The sequence below is a fragment of the Musca autumnalis genome, unplaced genomic scaffold (assembly GCF_047663935.1).
Source record: "Musca autumnalis isolate F117 unplaced genomic scaffold, ASM4766393v1 scaffold_1, whole genome shotgun sequence".
NCBI classification, from domain to species: domain Eukaryota; kingdom Metazoa; phylum Arthropoda; class Insecta; order Diptera; family Muscidae; genus Musca; species Musca autumnalis.
In genome coordinates this window covers 213,164,356-213,182,147 of record NW_027411644.1, presented here as the reverse complement: position 1 = coordinate 213,182,147, position 17,792 = coordinate 213,164,356, and the positions used below count along the sequence as shown (strand labels likewise).

Genomic DNA, 17,792 nt, shown 5'->3' with positions numbered 1-17,792 from the left:
AATTCGCACAATCTAAAGAAAATGTGCTTATTAGAACAACATCACACATCGTTGACACCATTCACTTAAAAAATCCATAAATCAATGCACGGTTGTTGAATTAAGTAAGTTGTGCTTTTGCTAATCTAATTCAAAAACCGCGAATTCAATGCAAATTAAACACGTGCAATGGTATAACTGTTTGTATCAACAAAACAGATATATCATATACCTAACAGATATAATATGATATAAATGTGGGAATGAGTGTAACAGTTATGATATTGTTTAGGTTCTGTATACTCACAATAACATAACTGTTAGAAACAGTTCTGTGTTGTATATGAACGAGTGAGAACTTTATTTGTTTTTTCGTTCTCAAGTATCTGTTGTACAACAGATATTTTTCAAATACTACAGATACCAACAGATACTATGTATAGGTGTAAAAGGCTTATGTGAATAACTTCTAAGGAAAATTTCATAAAAAATAAAATTTTTCAACATTTTTATTATTTAGGGGATAAATAAATATTAAAGACATGAACTGTTACAACTGAACGCACCAATTTCAATGTTTTTCTGGTTTCAGTGAGTGGAGTGTACGAGGGCTACTAGAAAAATGTCCGACCTAATAATGAAAACGCGAAAATTTATCAAAAATAGTTTTATTATATTCCAAATATTTATCACAAATAGTTTTGTTATATTCCAAAGCTTTCTCCAGCTTGATTTATACACTTTTTCACGAGCATAAACCAATTGTTGAAGCGTTTTTGTGTTTATTTCAGAACTAGATTTAAAATACCTTTAAACCAATTTATTTCCCGCAGGGAAGTGTTAGCTTGTTACATTTTTAAATTGGTGTGGTGGTGATTAAAGAGAGAGGGAGATAGAGAGAGTAACATATTTGCTTTCCTATGGTTCGTTTAAACATATTATATGTGCCTACAACATCCCGGAAGGGAGAAGGGATACTTTTTCCATATCAATGATTCATATTGGCAAAATGATATGGGACCTACTTTTATCGCCGAGTCCGAACGGAGTGTCTTACGACACAACTAGTAAATAAGTTTCCATGGCTGAAATACTCAGGCCGCCGAAAATGTTGGTGTTCTGGTCGGGGATTGACCTTAGGAGAATAATACCTTCAAAAGCCCTTAAAACGACGCGTCACTTTGTAAGGTAGGGGTTGGTTAAGCTGAATGGACCTACAATACATTTACCAAAGTATTATCCACCTACATACTTCGGACATTAAAGTGATTTCCACAGAAGGATAGACATGGCTATATCGATGTAGAAGCACGCTGATCAAAAATATATACACTTTATATGATCTTAAATTATTATTTCGAGAAGTACCAGGTCTAACCAGATTTTGTATCCTGACTTTCGGGTCAAGTAAGTTATAGGTATTTTATATGTGCATATCATTATTATGTGACTTTTAGGAACGCGATATCTTATAGAGAATTTTACGCTCCTTGTCTTTTGCTTTAGTCACTTTTTGGTAAGGCTCACAGTTTTTGAGATATATATATATATATATATATATATATATATAACAAAAATATGATCTATGACCATGAATAAGTTTCTTTGCACGCATGGGATCGACAGAGATTTTTAGGACCTAATTAATGACAATTCCTACATCTCCACCAAAATTCAGCTCTGTGGGAATTTTTCTATTTCAATTCCTATTTTGTTTGGGCTACATACAATAAGTACTTATTGTATCACACCAATATCCATTTATATCCGTTTATACAAACCAGATATAAACAAATATGTTCCTTTTTTCTGTCTATACCAACTCATATCATACCTGTTTGAAAAAGTATCAGTATCAACTTGTAACTGAAACTACATTCTACATATCCATACTCACTCAATGTTGAAAAATGTCGGAACTGATATATTCAGTTGTATCCATGCAGGTGTTTAATGCAAATAGGCATTTTGTATTACAAAACAAAATTACAGCCCCCCAAAAGTATGCTATCATAATTTGGTGTAACTAATTTCGAATTTCGAAAATTCAATTCCCATGATTTGATGTTCCCACGTCGTTGAGAATATGGAAAACGTGGGAATGGGAAATTTCGCTCCCATGGGAAACAGTTCCCATGGGAATGTTCAGAATAGGGCTGAAAGAGTTTTGTTTTTCATGAAAACCATATTTCAATACAGCATTTCCATTTTCCAAACAATACATGAAAATTTCATGCCAAGGGGTTGGTGAAAATGACATGCCAAAGCATTGGTTAAAATGACATGTCAAAGCATGGGTGAAAATGACGTGTCAAAGCATTGGTGAAAATGACATGTCAAATCATTGGTGGAAATGACATGCCAAAGCATTGGTGGAAATGACATGTCAACGCATTGGTTAAAATGACATGCTTAGGATCCAGAAAAGAACGTCATCTTTTGGGGTCCACGCTCATATAAAATTCATCGATGAAGATGCTAAAAAGATGACATGCTAGATCACTTGCACCCATGATTGAATGTCATCTTTGGCATCGAACATTTTGCTGGGTAACTCCCAAAATAATTTTGGGCGTTATGTCCGTGAAGCAAATTATATTATTTCTTAGCTTAATTTTGAAATTTATAGTTATACATTATTACAGTGTTTTGTTTTAAATTTTAGAGTAGAAGTTAATATGTAAGCGGATTTATACATTTGAGAAGGCCTAAGTGCCAACCAATACCGAAGTATCCACAAAATCTTCCTGATTTCATAAAATTATTTAAAAACGAAATTATGCCCGAAATTATGTAAGTAGCAGTTAGGAGAAGTTTTAAATTGTAAAAATATTTGTTAAGAAAATCGCGCTATTTTTTCAAAAATATTTTCGTTTTTCAGAAAGTATTTGAATATTTGTACAAACCTCTTTTTATCTTCTTAAATTGTGAACATATTTTTGTAAAAAATCGCGCGATTTTTTTTTCAAAAATATTTTCGGCTTTTTATCTCCTTTAATTGTGAAAATATTTTTTTTTTTTGAATATTTTTACAAAAACTTTTTATTTTCTTAAATTGTGAAAATATTTTTGTAAAAAAACCGCGAATATTTTTACAAGAACTTCATAAATCTTCTTAAATTGTAAAGATATTTTTGTAAAAAATCGCGCGATTTTTTCAAAAATATTTTCTTTCGTCTGCGGCGCTTTTCGTTTTTCAGAAAGTATTTGAATACTGTTACAAAAACTTTTTATTTTCTAAAATTGAAACAAAAATATTTTCGCCTGCGGCGCTTTTCGTTTTTCAGAAAGTATTTTGAATATATTTACAAAAACTTTTTATCTTCTTAAATTGTGAAAATATTTTTGTAAAAAATCGCGTGATTTTTTCAAAAATATTTTCGACTGGGCGCTTCTAGTTTTTCAGAATGTATTTAAATATTTTTAAAAAAAAACTTTTTATCTTCTAAAATTGTGAAAATATATTTGTAAAAAATCGGATGATTTTTTTAAATATTTTTGCCTGCGGCGCTTTTCATTTTTCAGAAAGTATTTGAATATTTTTACAAAAACTGTTTATTTTCTTAAATTGTAAAAATATTTTTGAAAAAAAATCGAGCGTTTTTTTTTCAATATATTTTCGTCTGCGGCGCTTTTCTTTTTTTAGAAAACGCTCGATTTTTTTAAGGATGAACGACCTTGTTACTACATCTCAGCATTTCGCAGATACCTATGGCATGTACGGACGACATGAACATGCTGTCCCCTAGAATTTTCGGGTAGTTTGGGGTTAGAATTTTGCTATCATCGACCATGACATTCAACTCTGTTCTCGCTTCTGTCGTCCATGTGGTGAACAGAGTGGTCGTAGATTTAGTGGCGGCTATTTCCATATTCCTCCTATGGTAAGATCAGTCAAATAGGAGTTCAGCCTGTCAAAAATAACATCAGTGAAGATGCCTGACGCTAAGATCGTACAATCATCCGCCCCGTTACGATCGCAATGCCGTCTGGAGGGGGCGATATACAGGATAGGTAGAGGTTAAACAATTCCGAACATGTCACCCCAACTTGGGGAACTCCCTGTTTCACTCTACGGGACTTTAGACTTCTTGTTCCCGAATGCCACGTGCGACTGGTGTCACATATAATTGGTTATACAACGTTTCAAACTTGACCGGAGAGTTGTCCGCTCGATGTCCTAAAACAGCGTGGATTGCTTGACAGTATCAAATGCTTTTAATAAGTCAAGCCCACCATCACTGTTATATCACACAGCTTTCTCTGGTTGAGTCCTCGACTAACATGTGTGGATATGGCGTGCAGCGCTGTTGTCGTTCTTTGCTCGGCAACTGAATAGCTATTTCTGACGCTACGGGCTACAAAAGCTAAATGGGTCTGTACGATTCACCTTTGCTGGCTTCATTGCGAGACCACCCTAACCATTTTCCAGACTTCGAGTACGTGTGGGTGGCTAGCGACAGGTTGAGAGCTTTAGCGAGATACTTAACTCCCGCCACATCCAGCTGTTTCAGCATTATCATGGAGATTACATCATGTCCCAACGCTTTGGATGATTTAGCGTTCCTGATGACATTTGCAACATCATCCATTGTAAATTTTTCTTCGTATGTAGAAGAATTTCTATGTAGTTCGTTTGATTCTTTCCTGAATATTAGGTGCATTTTGTTTTTTTTTTTAAGGTGATAAAAATCCAAGCCCCTTCCTCTGTTTTGAGTTATTTGTGTTTAGTAAATCGGAGAGGAATAAACAAATTCATGTACCGCTTTTGACCCCTTTGTTGGAAAAATTCTTTTTGGTACGGGTTGCCCGTGTGTTCAATAGTTTGCCGCAAGATCTTAAGGCATTCAGTGGCTCCTTAATCTGTTATAAAAGGAAGTTATTTGAATATTTCAATCGGAGTGATTTTGAAGATTAATAATTTTTTGACTAGTACAAATTTTTGCTATGATTGTTTATGTTCCTTATTTTTAATATTGCTTAGCTGATATTTTCTTTAATTACATCCTGTTAATAAATTTTAGGGCTATTAAAATATAGTTATAAGCTTTTGGAGTAGTGTATGTTTTGTAGCTTTTGGAACCGCTCTTGGCCCTATGGGCTAGGTTCCCATTTATGAAAATAAATTGAAATTGAAAATTGTGGTGGTTCATCCTCGGCAGAAAGTGATCTAATGCGACGTAGTACTCTTCTCTTTGTCCTGTCACTCAAGGGGTACTCGACTAACTGCCGATTGAAATCACTTGCGCACATTTTCGGATCAGTCAGCGTAAAATCGTCAAACGTGACTGAGGTCCTATCTTCCTTTTTTCCAGGGTTCGAGAGTGACTTAGCCGTTGCCATCAATTCACCTATTCTGGCTCCAATGTTGCAACTACTCAAATGATATATCACTTGTTCCGTTTATGCTCACCGACCATCCTGTTAACTTCCAGTGTCAACTCCCTGGCTCTGGGGTCATTGAGGTTGGCACGATGAAGCTCATAACTCTCATTTGCTAATCCCCCGCCTCTGCTGGGAAGTTTGGTATCACTTCGACTATTCGAACAGTTTGTATATGGCGTACGGCTGCAGTAGAGTTGATGTTTTGGAACGTCCTTTCTGCTACCCGAACATTAAAATATTATCATCCTGGGAGAGATTCTGCGAACCTAAAATATCTAAATATATTATTTACAGGTTACTTAGCCAATATTAATTATTCATTCCAAAAAAATAGATATTTTTCAAATCCCTGTACTTACCGCTTCATAACAAAAAGAACAATGAAATAAATCTATTATTATCTTATCATCAAGCATTCAAGTTTAACTTGTTTACAAGTAATAGCTCACATTCTTATCGTTTACCGGTTGCCATTTTCTTTGTTGTTATTTTTAAATAATTTTCGCTTTATTAACCACTTTCTTTCTTTGTTTATTTTATTTTTTTGCAGTAATGCTAAAGGTTGTAATGCTGTACGTCATTGCATTCAGACCGTATGGGAGAGTCATCAGGTTCCCGTTGACAATGATTCCATTTGCCAAATTTGTAAGGATATGGTGACACAAGCACGTGATCAATTGCGTAGCAATGAGACAATGGAAGAATTGAAGGAAGTCTTTGAGGGATCTTGCAATTTAATACCCATCAAAATTGTCAAGAAAGAATGTTGTAAATTGGCCGATGATTTTATACCGGAATTGGTAGAAGCTTTGTCATCGCAAATGAATCCAGATGTAAGTTGGGGTATATTTTTCTAAAATTATGTGTAAAAAATAAATAATTGGTAATAGTGGCTGTTGAAGTTCTAGGCTTGGATGACTCGTTAACCAGCTTCTTCACAAGGAGAGACACCATAAAGCCCCATTTAGCCCAGAAGTATGATTAAAGGATATGTCCCATATTTAAATCGTTCCTTTTTTTGTTCCTTTGTTAAATTCTGAGAGTAGAGACAGTAATAAAATCTGTAATAGAAACAATGAAAAGATAAGGTTAAAGAAAATACATTAGAAATTGGAAAAGGAGATTTAATACAGAAATAAAGTATAAAGTAGAGACAAGGGTAGACTTTAATCTAGCGTTACGCTGAAGAATATACCATTTTCCAAAATTCACCACTAGTACTTCAGCAGGAGAAGACCATAAGCACAACAAGATGGATGGTCGACGCATTACTTGGATGCTGCTGCTACGAGAATTCCAACCAAGCTTTTCGCTACAAAATCGAATATTTACCCACAATTTTTCGGAGATGAAGACTGAAATTTGGCCTGCTTTGTTATTTTGTTCTGCTCTTGGATTTATTTTTTGTTGGTGGGTATTCTTTAGAAACTTATGTTGTGTTCTGATACTCGACTCTGAGTCCTTCATTACCATTTTGAAGCGAAATGTTCAGCTTATCAATCCTCTGTAAGGTAGCCAGAAAAAAGTAGGAGTCTTTGGTCCTCTCCCTATAAACAGGTTTGCATCAGCTGTAGATTTATAATGATCCATGAACATCTTTCCAAGTTCAACATAAATATTTGGTGGATAAGTGGGGATTAAAAAAAGTAAACTAATTTCATATCATGGTTTAATAAGAAAGGTTAGCCAAAGCTTTATGTCAATTTAAATTTTTTCATTCCAGTATTCCTAAAACTTCAAAAGAAAATACACAAAATGTGTATGTGTGTGTGGTGTTTGAATAATATGCCAAACAATTTTAAAAACAATCGAATTCAATGATTTTTAAAATTGTTTTTAGGCCATTTGAATGGAAAAAATTCGCCAGATTTGCATAAAAACAATCATTTTATCATATTCACAACTCGATTATGTGGAGAAAACTTAACACTTCATTCATTTTTATCGATTTTTATAAAATGCTCAAAAAATGCATTGTAAACAAACCCACTTGTTGCTTTTATTTTGAAGTTTTAGGAATTCAGGAAAAACAAGGGTTCTATAGATTGTTTCATTTAAATCTACCTCTTTACTTATACCATGATTTCATATCAATTTTCTGATATTTGTGAATCTATATATTTAATATTAATTTTGCCATTCTTCAACTTGCAGCAAGTCTGTTCTGTAGCCGGCCTCTGTAACAATGCCGAAATCGATAAACTTCTACATAAATATTACACCGCTGCTTTCGATGGAACATTGCGTGAAAGTGAAGAGGACTCTTCCAGTGTTGAAGTTGCATCCAAGCCATTTGCAACTAGTGCTCCTGAAACCAAAAAGAAGGCATCTTTAACTTGCGGCAATTGCTTTAACATGGCCACATTGATGACAAATAAATTCCATTCAAGCAACCGTGATGATATCTTGGAAAATTTGTTACATTTGTGCGGTGAAATGTCTTCATTCTCGGATGCTTGTGCAAATATTGTCCTGACCTATTTCAATGATATTTATGATCACATTAAAGAGAATCTTGAACCAGCTGGTGTCTGCCACATCTCTGGAGTTTGTGCTGCCAAATATCATCAACATCCTGAAGATCCCAAAGAAGAAGAACCCATTGATTTAATGGCTCCCGGAAACGATGATATTCCATGTGAATTGTGTCAACAATTGGTTCATCATTTACGTGATTTGTTGGTTGCCAATACAACTATGGAAGAATTCAAACAGGTTATGCAAGGTCTTTGCAATCAAACCAGAGGTTTCAAAGATGAATGTTTAAGTATTGTTGATCAATACTATAGTGTTATCTATAAAGCATTGGTTGATGATTTGGATGCCAATGGCGCATGCTTCTTAATTGGTGTTTGTCCCAAAGGTTCCGATTCCATGTATAAGGGTGATATAATGCCAATGTTGCCAGCCATACCTCCAGCAGAAATTAAAGTAACCATTCGCAAGAAGTTGGGTGCCAATGAACCTAAATTTACCCAAGAAGAACTTAAAGCCATGACCTTGCCCATTGATCACTTAATGGGTGCTGCCAATCCCTTCCAACTTGTCAACAACGGAGAATTGTGTACCATTTGTGAATATCTGTTGCATTTCATTCAAGAAACTTTGGCCACACCATCTACTGAAGATGAAATTAAACGCAGTGTCAAAAATATCTGTCACAAATTCCCCGCCAGTGTTCGTGGTAAATGCGATGATTTCATTGATATGTATGGAGATGCAGTAGTTGCCCTCTTGATCCAAGGCTTGAATCCAGTTGAAATTTGCCCTAAAATGCAAATGTGCCCTAAACATCAAGAATACCACAATGATATGGAAGTGTTTTCACCCAAAGCCACTGATGAGCAAGATAAACCAACGTGTCCTCTATGTTTGTTTGCTGTTGAACAGGCTCAAGAGAAGATCAAGAATGATAAGTCAAAGGTAACGTATTACATCTCACCAACATTCAAATTAATTTTAATTACACAAATTCCGGTATTTGCGTTTTTTCAGAAAAACATTAAAAACGTTTTGGACAATTTGTGCAGTCATTTGCCACAAAAATTACAAAACGAATGTGTTGACTTCGTTGAAACCTATTCTTCAGAATTGATTGATATGCTAATTAGTGACTTTAAGCCACAAGAAATTTGCGTTGCCCTGAAATTGTGTCCCAAGTCAAATAACTATTTGGAAGAAATGGGTATCAGTGCCGAAGATGAAAGCTCCAGCCAAGAAATCGATAACGACATGTGTAAGTAGATATATTTTTGTATGAAATTATCATTATGTACGGTAATTTTATATGATTTCCTTTTTAGCCCTTAACGAAATAATTCCCAGCGATGAAATGCCCGTTGAAATTGTATTCCAACAACATAACGAAGGTGTTACCCCCAATTGTTTGTTGTGCGAAGAAATGGTTAAATTTGCCGAGAAACGTATTAACAAACATACCACAAAGGTAAGAGATTAAATTTTTTATTCACTTAAAATGTGTACCGAAGATTCTCATTGCAACTCTTCGGGGGTTATATTTTTATAATATTCGATTAACAAGACAAAGTCATCATACATGCATCATAATTTTACTCTTTTCGCTTATTGTTTCTAAAATGGAAATACAACCTACTTGATTACTAATATCGAAATCTTTTTCAAACAGCTAGCCAGAGAAATTACATCGAAGGTAATTGATCCTAATTTTTAGTAGAGGGATATATACGTATTTTTAATATTTCCAAGCACATTTCTTTCCTTATATGTACTTCGAAGTCTCAGGAATACATCCCTACTCTCTCTATTGGGATTTCGGTGAAAGTTCTAATGACACACTACCGTGTTAGTAAGTAGATTCTCTGACATCGAACTTTTCATTTCTCACACGCAATGTGTCCATGACAAAAGAGCCACTACCAACAGCGAATCTTCGGATTTCCTTTTTCCTTGCAAAAAATCTTCGATCATTAAGTTCGACTCCAACGAGAAATAAATTAATATTAAAATGATCTTCGCCCTAATACACAAAATTTTCAAATAAATAAAAAATCAGCTTAAGCCAGCCTGGGGTTTGAACCCGCGTCCTTTTCACTCCTCATAACTTCCGAAGGCTGCGCTAAATAGCGTTTGTCGTGGAAGCCATACAGGTTGAATAAAAAAAAAACTCATCACTGTAAAAACACATTGCATGTGAGAACTCAATGCAATCAGTACTCAAAATCCATTTAAAGTTGGTTCAAGAGCACCGTGTGTTTTGTAGTGTTACTTTTGTTTGGCGACATGTGGCTTTATTCTTAAACTGCTTACTTAAGGGGTGTTTACACTAGCCATAAATATCATATGACACGAAATATAAACATTCCATATCTGCCCATACAGACAATGTAGAGACCAGCATGTTTGCTGGTGTGGACACAAAAAGTAAATGGCGTAAGGAAAAACCCCAATATTGCACAGAATAGCGACTGTATAACGATGGAAAATTTCAGAACATATGACATTGATAGTGTTATGTTCTTACGGAGGTGGTTGTTGTTGTTGTAACGGTGTTTTATTATTATGTCTGTATGTTTGTTCTCCTGTTCAATCTGGCTCTGGGTCTATCTCTAGTTCCAGGAAAGTGGCTACTTCGATGGAATGTAACCCCAGATCCACTGGAGTTAGGTTAGGTTAGGTTTAGGATGCGTAACTGCCGTGCCGGCAGCCACTCCACTCGGAGACCTTGAGGTCCATTGTGATCATCCTGACTATTGAAATGTATGTGTTGTAGAGATGATGATGATGTAACGGTTATGGATTTGATGGATGGATGATGGATGGTGTTGAAAAGAGGATTCATTGTAGGCTATGAATGAGATGATGTTGGATGCAGCTATGTGGTGATATGTGAGTGCAGATGGTGTAGATGTGTAGTGGAAAGTGTGATGCGTTTCATGCTGTGAGCGAGGCTGTATAATGTTGCGTGACTGCGGATTGTGGTGATATGTGTCTGATGGGTATATGGTGATTTGTGCATACGGTGATGATATTCTGAATGATGTTAGATGCAGCTATATGGTGATGTGTGAGTGCAGATGCTGTTGATGTGTAGTGGAGGGTGTGATGTGTTTCTTGCTGTGGGCGATGCTGTATGATGTTGCATGACTGCAGATTGTGTTCTGTTTATGAGTAGTGGAGAGTGTGATGTGTTTCTTGATGTGGGCGATGCTGTATGATGTTGTATGACTGCAGATTGTGTTCTGAATGGTGCTGTAAGCCTACAGATGATGATGCAAGGCTGTTTATGTTATGATGAGCTATGTGGGAGGAGATTGTGGATTAAGTTGGAAAGATGGGAAGGAGGAAAGGGGAAAGTGGTAAGACAAAAGAGACAAGAATAAGAAGAATGAGTAGTTGTAAAGAAGAGTGGTAGATTGTTTTAAGAAGAAAGAGATTATTTTCCTAGACTGTACTAAGCCTGTTCTGACCCGCCCCAGAGCCACTTTAGACTCTTGCAGTAAACCACCAGGATAGTAGGGTCAATAGAGGAGAAGTAAGAAAGAGAGTCAATCACATGTACACCAAATAGTCTATGCCTTTTGACCATCAGTCTAGGACATCTACATAAAAGGTGCTCGATTGTCTCCGTTTCCTCTTCATCCTCACATAACCTGGAGTTAGATGAGTAGGTTTGGCGGGCAGTTGAATAGGTGCTTAGTATCGTGCAGGCCCAGGCCGCATACTGTGCTACTGTGCAGATGTCTTGCACGGTGCGATCGATTTCCGCCCAATACGAATTTAGGCGACAGCAACATCCCGAGCGTAATTGAGCCAAAACTACTCTGGTTTGTCGATGCAGCTGACGCTCTTCAGCTGCGACAGATGGGGATGTACTCCGAGCACTGCATTCACACAATAATTGCTTATGGCCTGAGCAACTGTATCCGTGTGAATGCTGTTCAAACCTGCCTGATATGCCTGTTGATCGAGAGGTTCTCTCCTATATTGTTGGACCCCTCCGTCTCTAGAGCATGAATATCCTTCTTGATATGCCTGGGTGTATCGGTGGCCAGCAGATGGTGATTGGGATGGCTCTCACGGTAACACCCGAGCAAGTACTGCAACGATAGCATCTCATTATGTTGTCGTACTGGAAGAATCTTTGCCTCCTCATGTAGATGGTCCACTGTAGATTTGAGGAGGCACCCTGTTGCTGTTCTCAGGGCGGCGTTCTGACAAATTTGAATCTCATCCCACTGCGTGTCACATAAATTCGGGGACCAAACTGGCATGTACATGTGTACGGAGGTGATCAATTGACGATGTTTAAACATAACAATCAATTCACTTATTGAATAAAACTTATAGTTGTTTTATAAGTTGAAATAAGGTATTAATAATGAAGAAAGATGAAGTATGAGATGTCTATCAATTGGTGGTTACAAGGTGACTGTGTACTGACGATGTGTAGAAGAAATGTAATACTTTAAAACTACTGATGCGAGCAACACTGCTATGATGCTGCCAGATTGTTGCGTGTTATGTGGTAATACTAGGGTTACCCTAATAGATAGATAGTGTAAACAACCTCTTACAGCCAAATTGGTTGGAAAATTAGGCTAAAATCGTAAAAATACCAAAAATCGGTCGGTATATGGGGGCTATACCCAGGACTTACATCCACTATTTTTTCTATATTTTGGGCATGGTAGACGGTATCGATTGCCTTCGATAGGTCAAGAACCACCAGGGCAAAAACCCTGTTGTGGTACTGTGCATTTTCTGAAATCCATGCTGATGTTAGGTTACAGATAAACAGCTTCTCGTCATGGAGAGGAGCAATTGCATCTTTGCCTGGCTTCAGTAGCGGGACCACCCTGCCAACTTTCCAGGGGGGGTTACTCTATATTGCGATGCGTAAGAAAAAATGCGATGCGTAAGGAAATTAAAAGCGTCTCTAATTCGGTTTCGTATGTTCTTTCGCAGCTATTTTTGTCCCTCTTCCTTTCTGGCATCTCCACAATCTGTAATACAAAAGCGTATGTCAAAATCGTGCGTTAATGCAAATATCTTGCGTTAACAAAATACCATCGCAATACAGAGTAACCCCCCAGGCTTCAGTTGCTAAAGCATTCCGTGATGGCCCAACGCTTTGGATGATTACGCGTTTCGTATGATATTGGCAACATCGCTCATCGTAACTTGTGGTATCTCCACCGCTGAGAGGGCTCTTCTACTTCTCTTAGCCCTGTCACACGGGAGTGTCCTATAAATTACCGGTTAAAATAACACGCAACCTCTTTGGATTAGCCACTGTCAAACCGTTGAAAGTAATAGCCGCTCTGTCATTCTTCATTCCTGCATTGGAAGGTGATTTAAACGTTTACTGGGTAGCGGTCTCGCTCGCCATTTAGCCTACTCACTTCAGGAGTAAATTCCCTAACTTTTGTGACATGGTGTTCCTTTACTTTTATGGTAAAATGGTAAAGGTGGCAAAAGTAGTAAAAGTTGTGAACTGCTCTCATATCAATTGTATGCGTTTTAAAGTAAGGGAACATTTTTCGGGTAAACAGTGGTAAAACTGGAAGAATCTTACTCCTAAAGGAACACAACAATTGTAAACAATGCTTCAGAACCTGCCGCAATGAAAAACGTCCAAACGTTTTGTTCAAGCACATTCTTTGTAAGGATTGTTGAACATTTTAGGATACGTCGATACGACAAAAATAATTTGAAAAAGTACATGGAAACTCCAAAAGGAAATTTTGGCCATATATCAAGGTTCTGAGTTTTGCCGTGGTGATTTTTTTGATTGTCACATATAAATGCTTGAGAAAATGGCTTTATATCCCTTTTAGTTAACAAGGTTTCTTTATCTACACCCCAAGTGCTGCTGTCTCAAGGAATTTGTTCCTACATCTCAGCTTGTCGCACATAGCTGTAGCCTGGGCGAACGACATGAACATGCTGTCGAATGTGACAGCTAGAATTTTGGGGTAGTTTGTGGTCGGAATTCTGCTACCATTGACAATGACATTCAACTCTCTTCTCACCTCTGACGTCCATGCGCTGAACAGATAGGTCATAGATTTAGTGGCCGATGTTTGCATATTCCTCGCGTGGAAAAATGTGGTAAGATCAGTCAAATACTAGTTCAGCCTTTCACAAATAACATACGGGAAGATGCCTGACGCCAGGATACGCATACGTTGCGATCTCAACTGCGACTTCTGAAGGGGGTAGAATTCTGGAAAGGTAAATGCTAAACAGTTCCGGTGATATCACCCCACTTTAGGGAACTTACTGTTTCACTCTACGGGGCTTGGACTTCTTGATATGCCCTGGTGGAAAGTTTCTCAGAGTCAATCCGGTGCTTTGAACCGGCCGAAGGCAATGTTGGATAAAAGTTTATGTTTATACCGTCGCGCCTGAGTTGACTATATTTTATCAGTATGATTTCATATTACACTATGCAACACTGAAAATGCAAACAACAAACAAATCCAATGTGCACATGGGTTCCATCTATACAGCCGACTACGTTTTTGAATAAAAATGATTTTTGTTTTGTCTTTTTTCCTCCTCCGTCAACTTCGAAACGATCTAATTTGTCCTCTATCGTTGTCATGGGATTTTTGGAAACTTCCCTCCGCAGAAAATCTCAACGCTGCGCACACTTCTAAAAGTGGGGGTATTGCTGTTGATCTGTAACTTTGAAGTTATCCTTTAACGTTTCCACAATATAAACTACGGCATCCTTTGGCAATCGAAAATACGCCTTAAACCTAAAATAATTTACTGATTATACAGATCTTTCCAACATGAGTTTCAACTAACAAACAGTACAAATGGCAATTCCAATGGATTCGACTTGTCCCTCAAATTTCTTCTAATACATGTCATGTCCTGTACATTTTCTTAATTTTGCGAATTGTTCCTTTTGGATTTAATAGAGTACACAAGTTTGAAAAATACACTGATCAATAACACGTTTATCGACAACCCAGTTGGGTTGACACCAATAAAACAACATTTCATCTCAGTTGTGGTGACAATTGACAACCCAACTCAAGTTTAGTGGCAATGCATAAACGACCCCTAAATTTTAAGCAGTAAATGTGGCTTTTTGAATTCATTATTTCTCCAAATATTTTATTCTTGCCCTTTATCTACAAATTTGCTTCAGAGGTCAGATGAAGTTACACATAGTTTTCAGAGATATAGCCCAGAATTGCTTTAAAAAGTCAATATTTCACCATGTTTAGATGGGACCATAAAATCCAAGCTGAATCTCACACAACAAAAAATCCTCAGCTCAAATTGTTTGCACAAGATTACCTTAAACATGTGGCACAGTGTTATAATGACCTGCCATTTCTTATTTTACAACTAATCAACTTGTCCTTCCTTTTTTATTTTCAGGATGATATTAAGAGAGCCTTGGAAAAGTCATGTGACAAAATGCGTGTAAATTTGCGACAAAAATGCCACAAATATGTCGATAGATATGGTGACAAAATTGCTGAATTTTTATTGAAGGAAATGGAACCAAAATTGATTTGTGCCGAATTAGGTTTGTGTCTTTTCAGCGAACAAGAAGATTGTAAGTGGTCTGCAGAAGATGACTCTTGAAATATATATTAATTAATATTTCGATATTTCAGTGGAAATTGATGAAGCTTTGAAATACGATGTCATTGCTATGCCACAAGAAAATGTCGTCTTGGGCAAACATGATCGCTACAGTGGTTTAGATCAATCGATGACCATTCAAGAACCACCAACATGTGTATTGTGTGAATTCGTTATGACAAAGTTGGAAGCTGACTTAAAGAATAAAACCGAACAGGATGATATTAAGCGTGCCATTGAAAGCGTTTGCAATCGTATGCCCAAGACAGTGGCCAAGAGCTGTGATAAATTTGTGGAACAATATGCTACTGCCATTATTAGCTTAATTGGCAGTGTACCACCCAAAGAGATTTGTCAACGTATGCAGTTGTGCTTTGCTGGTCTAAGCGAAGTTGTTACTGGTAAAAAGAAAAAATGGATGAAATCGTAAAACAAATTGTTTAAACATTTTATTTGTATCTTTGTTTAGATGAGGTCATCGAGTGTGGTGTTTGCCATGGAGCCTCAAGTTCGCTTTTGCCCTTTTTCAGAACACATACCGAACATGATGCCATTGGTGTTAATGACATGATTGACATTGCTTGTGAAAATGTACCAGCCAAATATTTCAAGATTGTAAGTTGGATTTTTTACCATTGATGTATAAGTTTAGAGCGATATTCTAATTACTTTTGTTTGTCTTTAGTGTTCCGAAATGATTCAAGTTTATGGCAAGAGCATTATGCACTTGTCTGAGAGCATAGTTGTTGATGAATCCAGCATTTGCGCCCAAATTGGCAAATGCTATAATTATGAAAAATCTTCATTGGCTTTTGCCAGAATTTCGGGTATGTACATGAGTTAATCATTTGTCCTTCTAACTGTACTAATTTTACAATCTTCTTTTTCTCTTCCTAGGTTAAATTACCTGGCAAATATATAATCTTAAAATCAAAACCAAATCTTCTTCGCATGGTATTTGGTGGCATCGTATGATGAAAATGTGGGTGAAATCTTAATAAAATTGTGATGCGTATATTTTTTTGTTTTTGTACATTCTCTCGTCTAAATAAGAAATGAACAACAATTCGCGAATGCTTTAAAGCATAAATATGTATAAATCATTATTATTGATATTATAACTAAAAAAATGAAAATATAAGTATTGAAACAAAAGTCGAACTTTTATCTTTAACCAGTTTTAATATTTTTTTATTTCTTTTTCTTCATTTATTCTACTTATTTTTCTTCACTATAAAACTATCTATGCTTAATTTATCACTTTATTCACTTCTCTTTTTTCAAAGATATATTTTAGTTGGCTAATTTGATTCGTTTTAGTATAATACAAATTTTATTGAGAAATAAATTTAAACAAAACAATTTTAAAATACATTGTTTGTTATTATTTATTTAATAGGGTCAGATTTCACGACGATCTTTTTCATATCAAATTATAAAAATTATATAAAAAGATGACAAGCATCGATTTGCTTCTCTTAAATATTTTCCATGAAAATCAATCATGGTTAGGGGTAAGGTTTTATTGATATGACCCAAATAACAATTGATCGTCGTCATGGGAAGGCTAATTAATTGGCATAGTTTCAGAGAGTTCACTAATCACTGCTTCAGATATCTGCCCAACCCTATAGCTGCTGGCCGAATACCCAAAGTGAGACCAAATTTCCCAGCAAAGTCTACGAAATTAGTAAATGAAAAATTAAGAAGCGAGCATACCCCAGAGACCCCAGTGTCAGGGAGCTGAATATGAAAGTTAACAGCTTAGTCGGTCAGCATAAGCGGAGTATCTGAACAGTTGCAACATTGGAGCCGGAATAAGGGAATCGTGACCAACGGTTAAGAAGTCACTCTCGAGCCTGAGGCTTTAATCCTCCACAGCGTCAGTAAAAGCTATACAGTTGCCTATCATCAGCATGGGTTCCGTAAGTAGCACAACACGGCAACACCGCTGCACGCAATCTCTTCACATACTATTAGCCGAGGTCACAACCAGAGCAACCATGTGATGGTGGCGCTCGACTTTGATACTGTCAAGTACTTGACGGTGTTTGAGGACATCGAGCAGCAGTTTTAAACGTTGGCTAATCAATTATGTGTGTGGACGCCAGTCGTACGTGGTATTCATTAACAAGAAGTTGTAAGCTATGCGGAAACAGTTTGGTCTGCGAGTATAAGTGCAACGCGATGGAAAAATATTCAAACCTGTCAGAATGCCGCCCTGAGAACTGCAACATGGTATCTCCTCATATCTTCAGTAGACCATCTACATGAGAAGTCGATGAAAGTCCAGTACAGCAACATAATGACATGTTTTCGTTGCAGTAGTTGCTCGG

General features: G+C 36.7%; 1 protein-coding gene across 2 annotated transcripts in view; it reads left to right on the top strand.

Annotated features, from left to right (window-relative positions):
• The window catches only part of Sap-r (prosaposin), a 32,185-nt gene extending 15,359 nt beyond the window's left edge, over positions 1–16,826 (top strand). Inside the window, exons 3-12 of one of the 2 annotated variants that reach the window (XM_073960052.1) lie at positions 5,915–6,197; positions 7,519–8,787; positions 8,860–9,100; positions 9,168–9,310; positions 9,512–9,535; positions 15,247–15,427; positions 15,489–15,857; positions 15,926–16,071; positions 16,142–16,283; positions 16,354–16,826. In XM_073960052.1, coding sequence (XP_073816153.1) covers positions 5,915–6,197; positions 7,519–8,787; positions 8,860–9,100; positions 9,168–9,310; positions 9,512–9,535; positions 15,247–15,427; positions 15,489–15,857; positions 15,926–16,071; positions 16,142–16,283; positions 16,354–16,358 — 2,803 coding nt within the window. In that variant the 3' untranslated portion in view covers positions 16,359–16,826. The remainder of the gene's footprint in view (positions 1–5,914; positions 6,198–7,518; positions 8,788–8,859; positions 9,101–9,167; positions 9,311–9,511; positions 9,536–15,246; positions 15,428–15,488; positions 15,858–15,925; positions 16,072–16,141; positions 16,284–16,353) is intronic. The other variant, XM_073960053.1, reaches the window with a different exon arrangement.
• Positions 16,827–17,792: the final 966 nt, after the last annotated feature.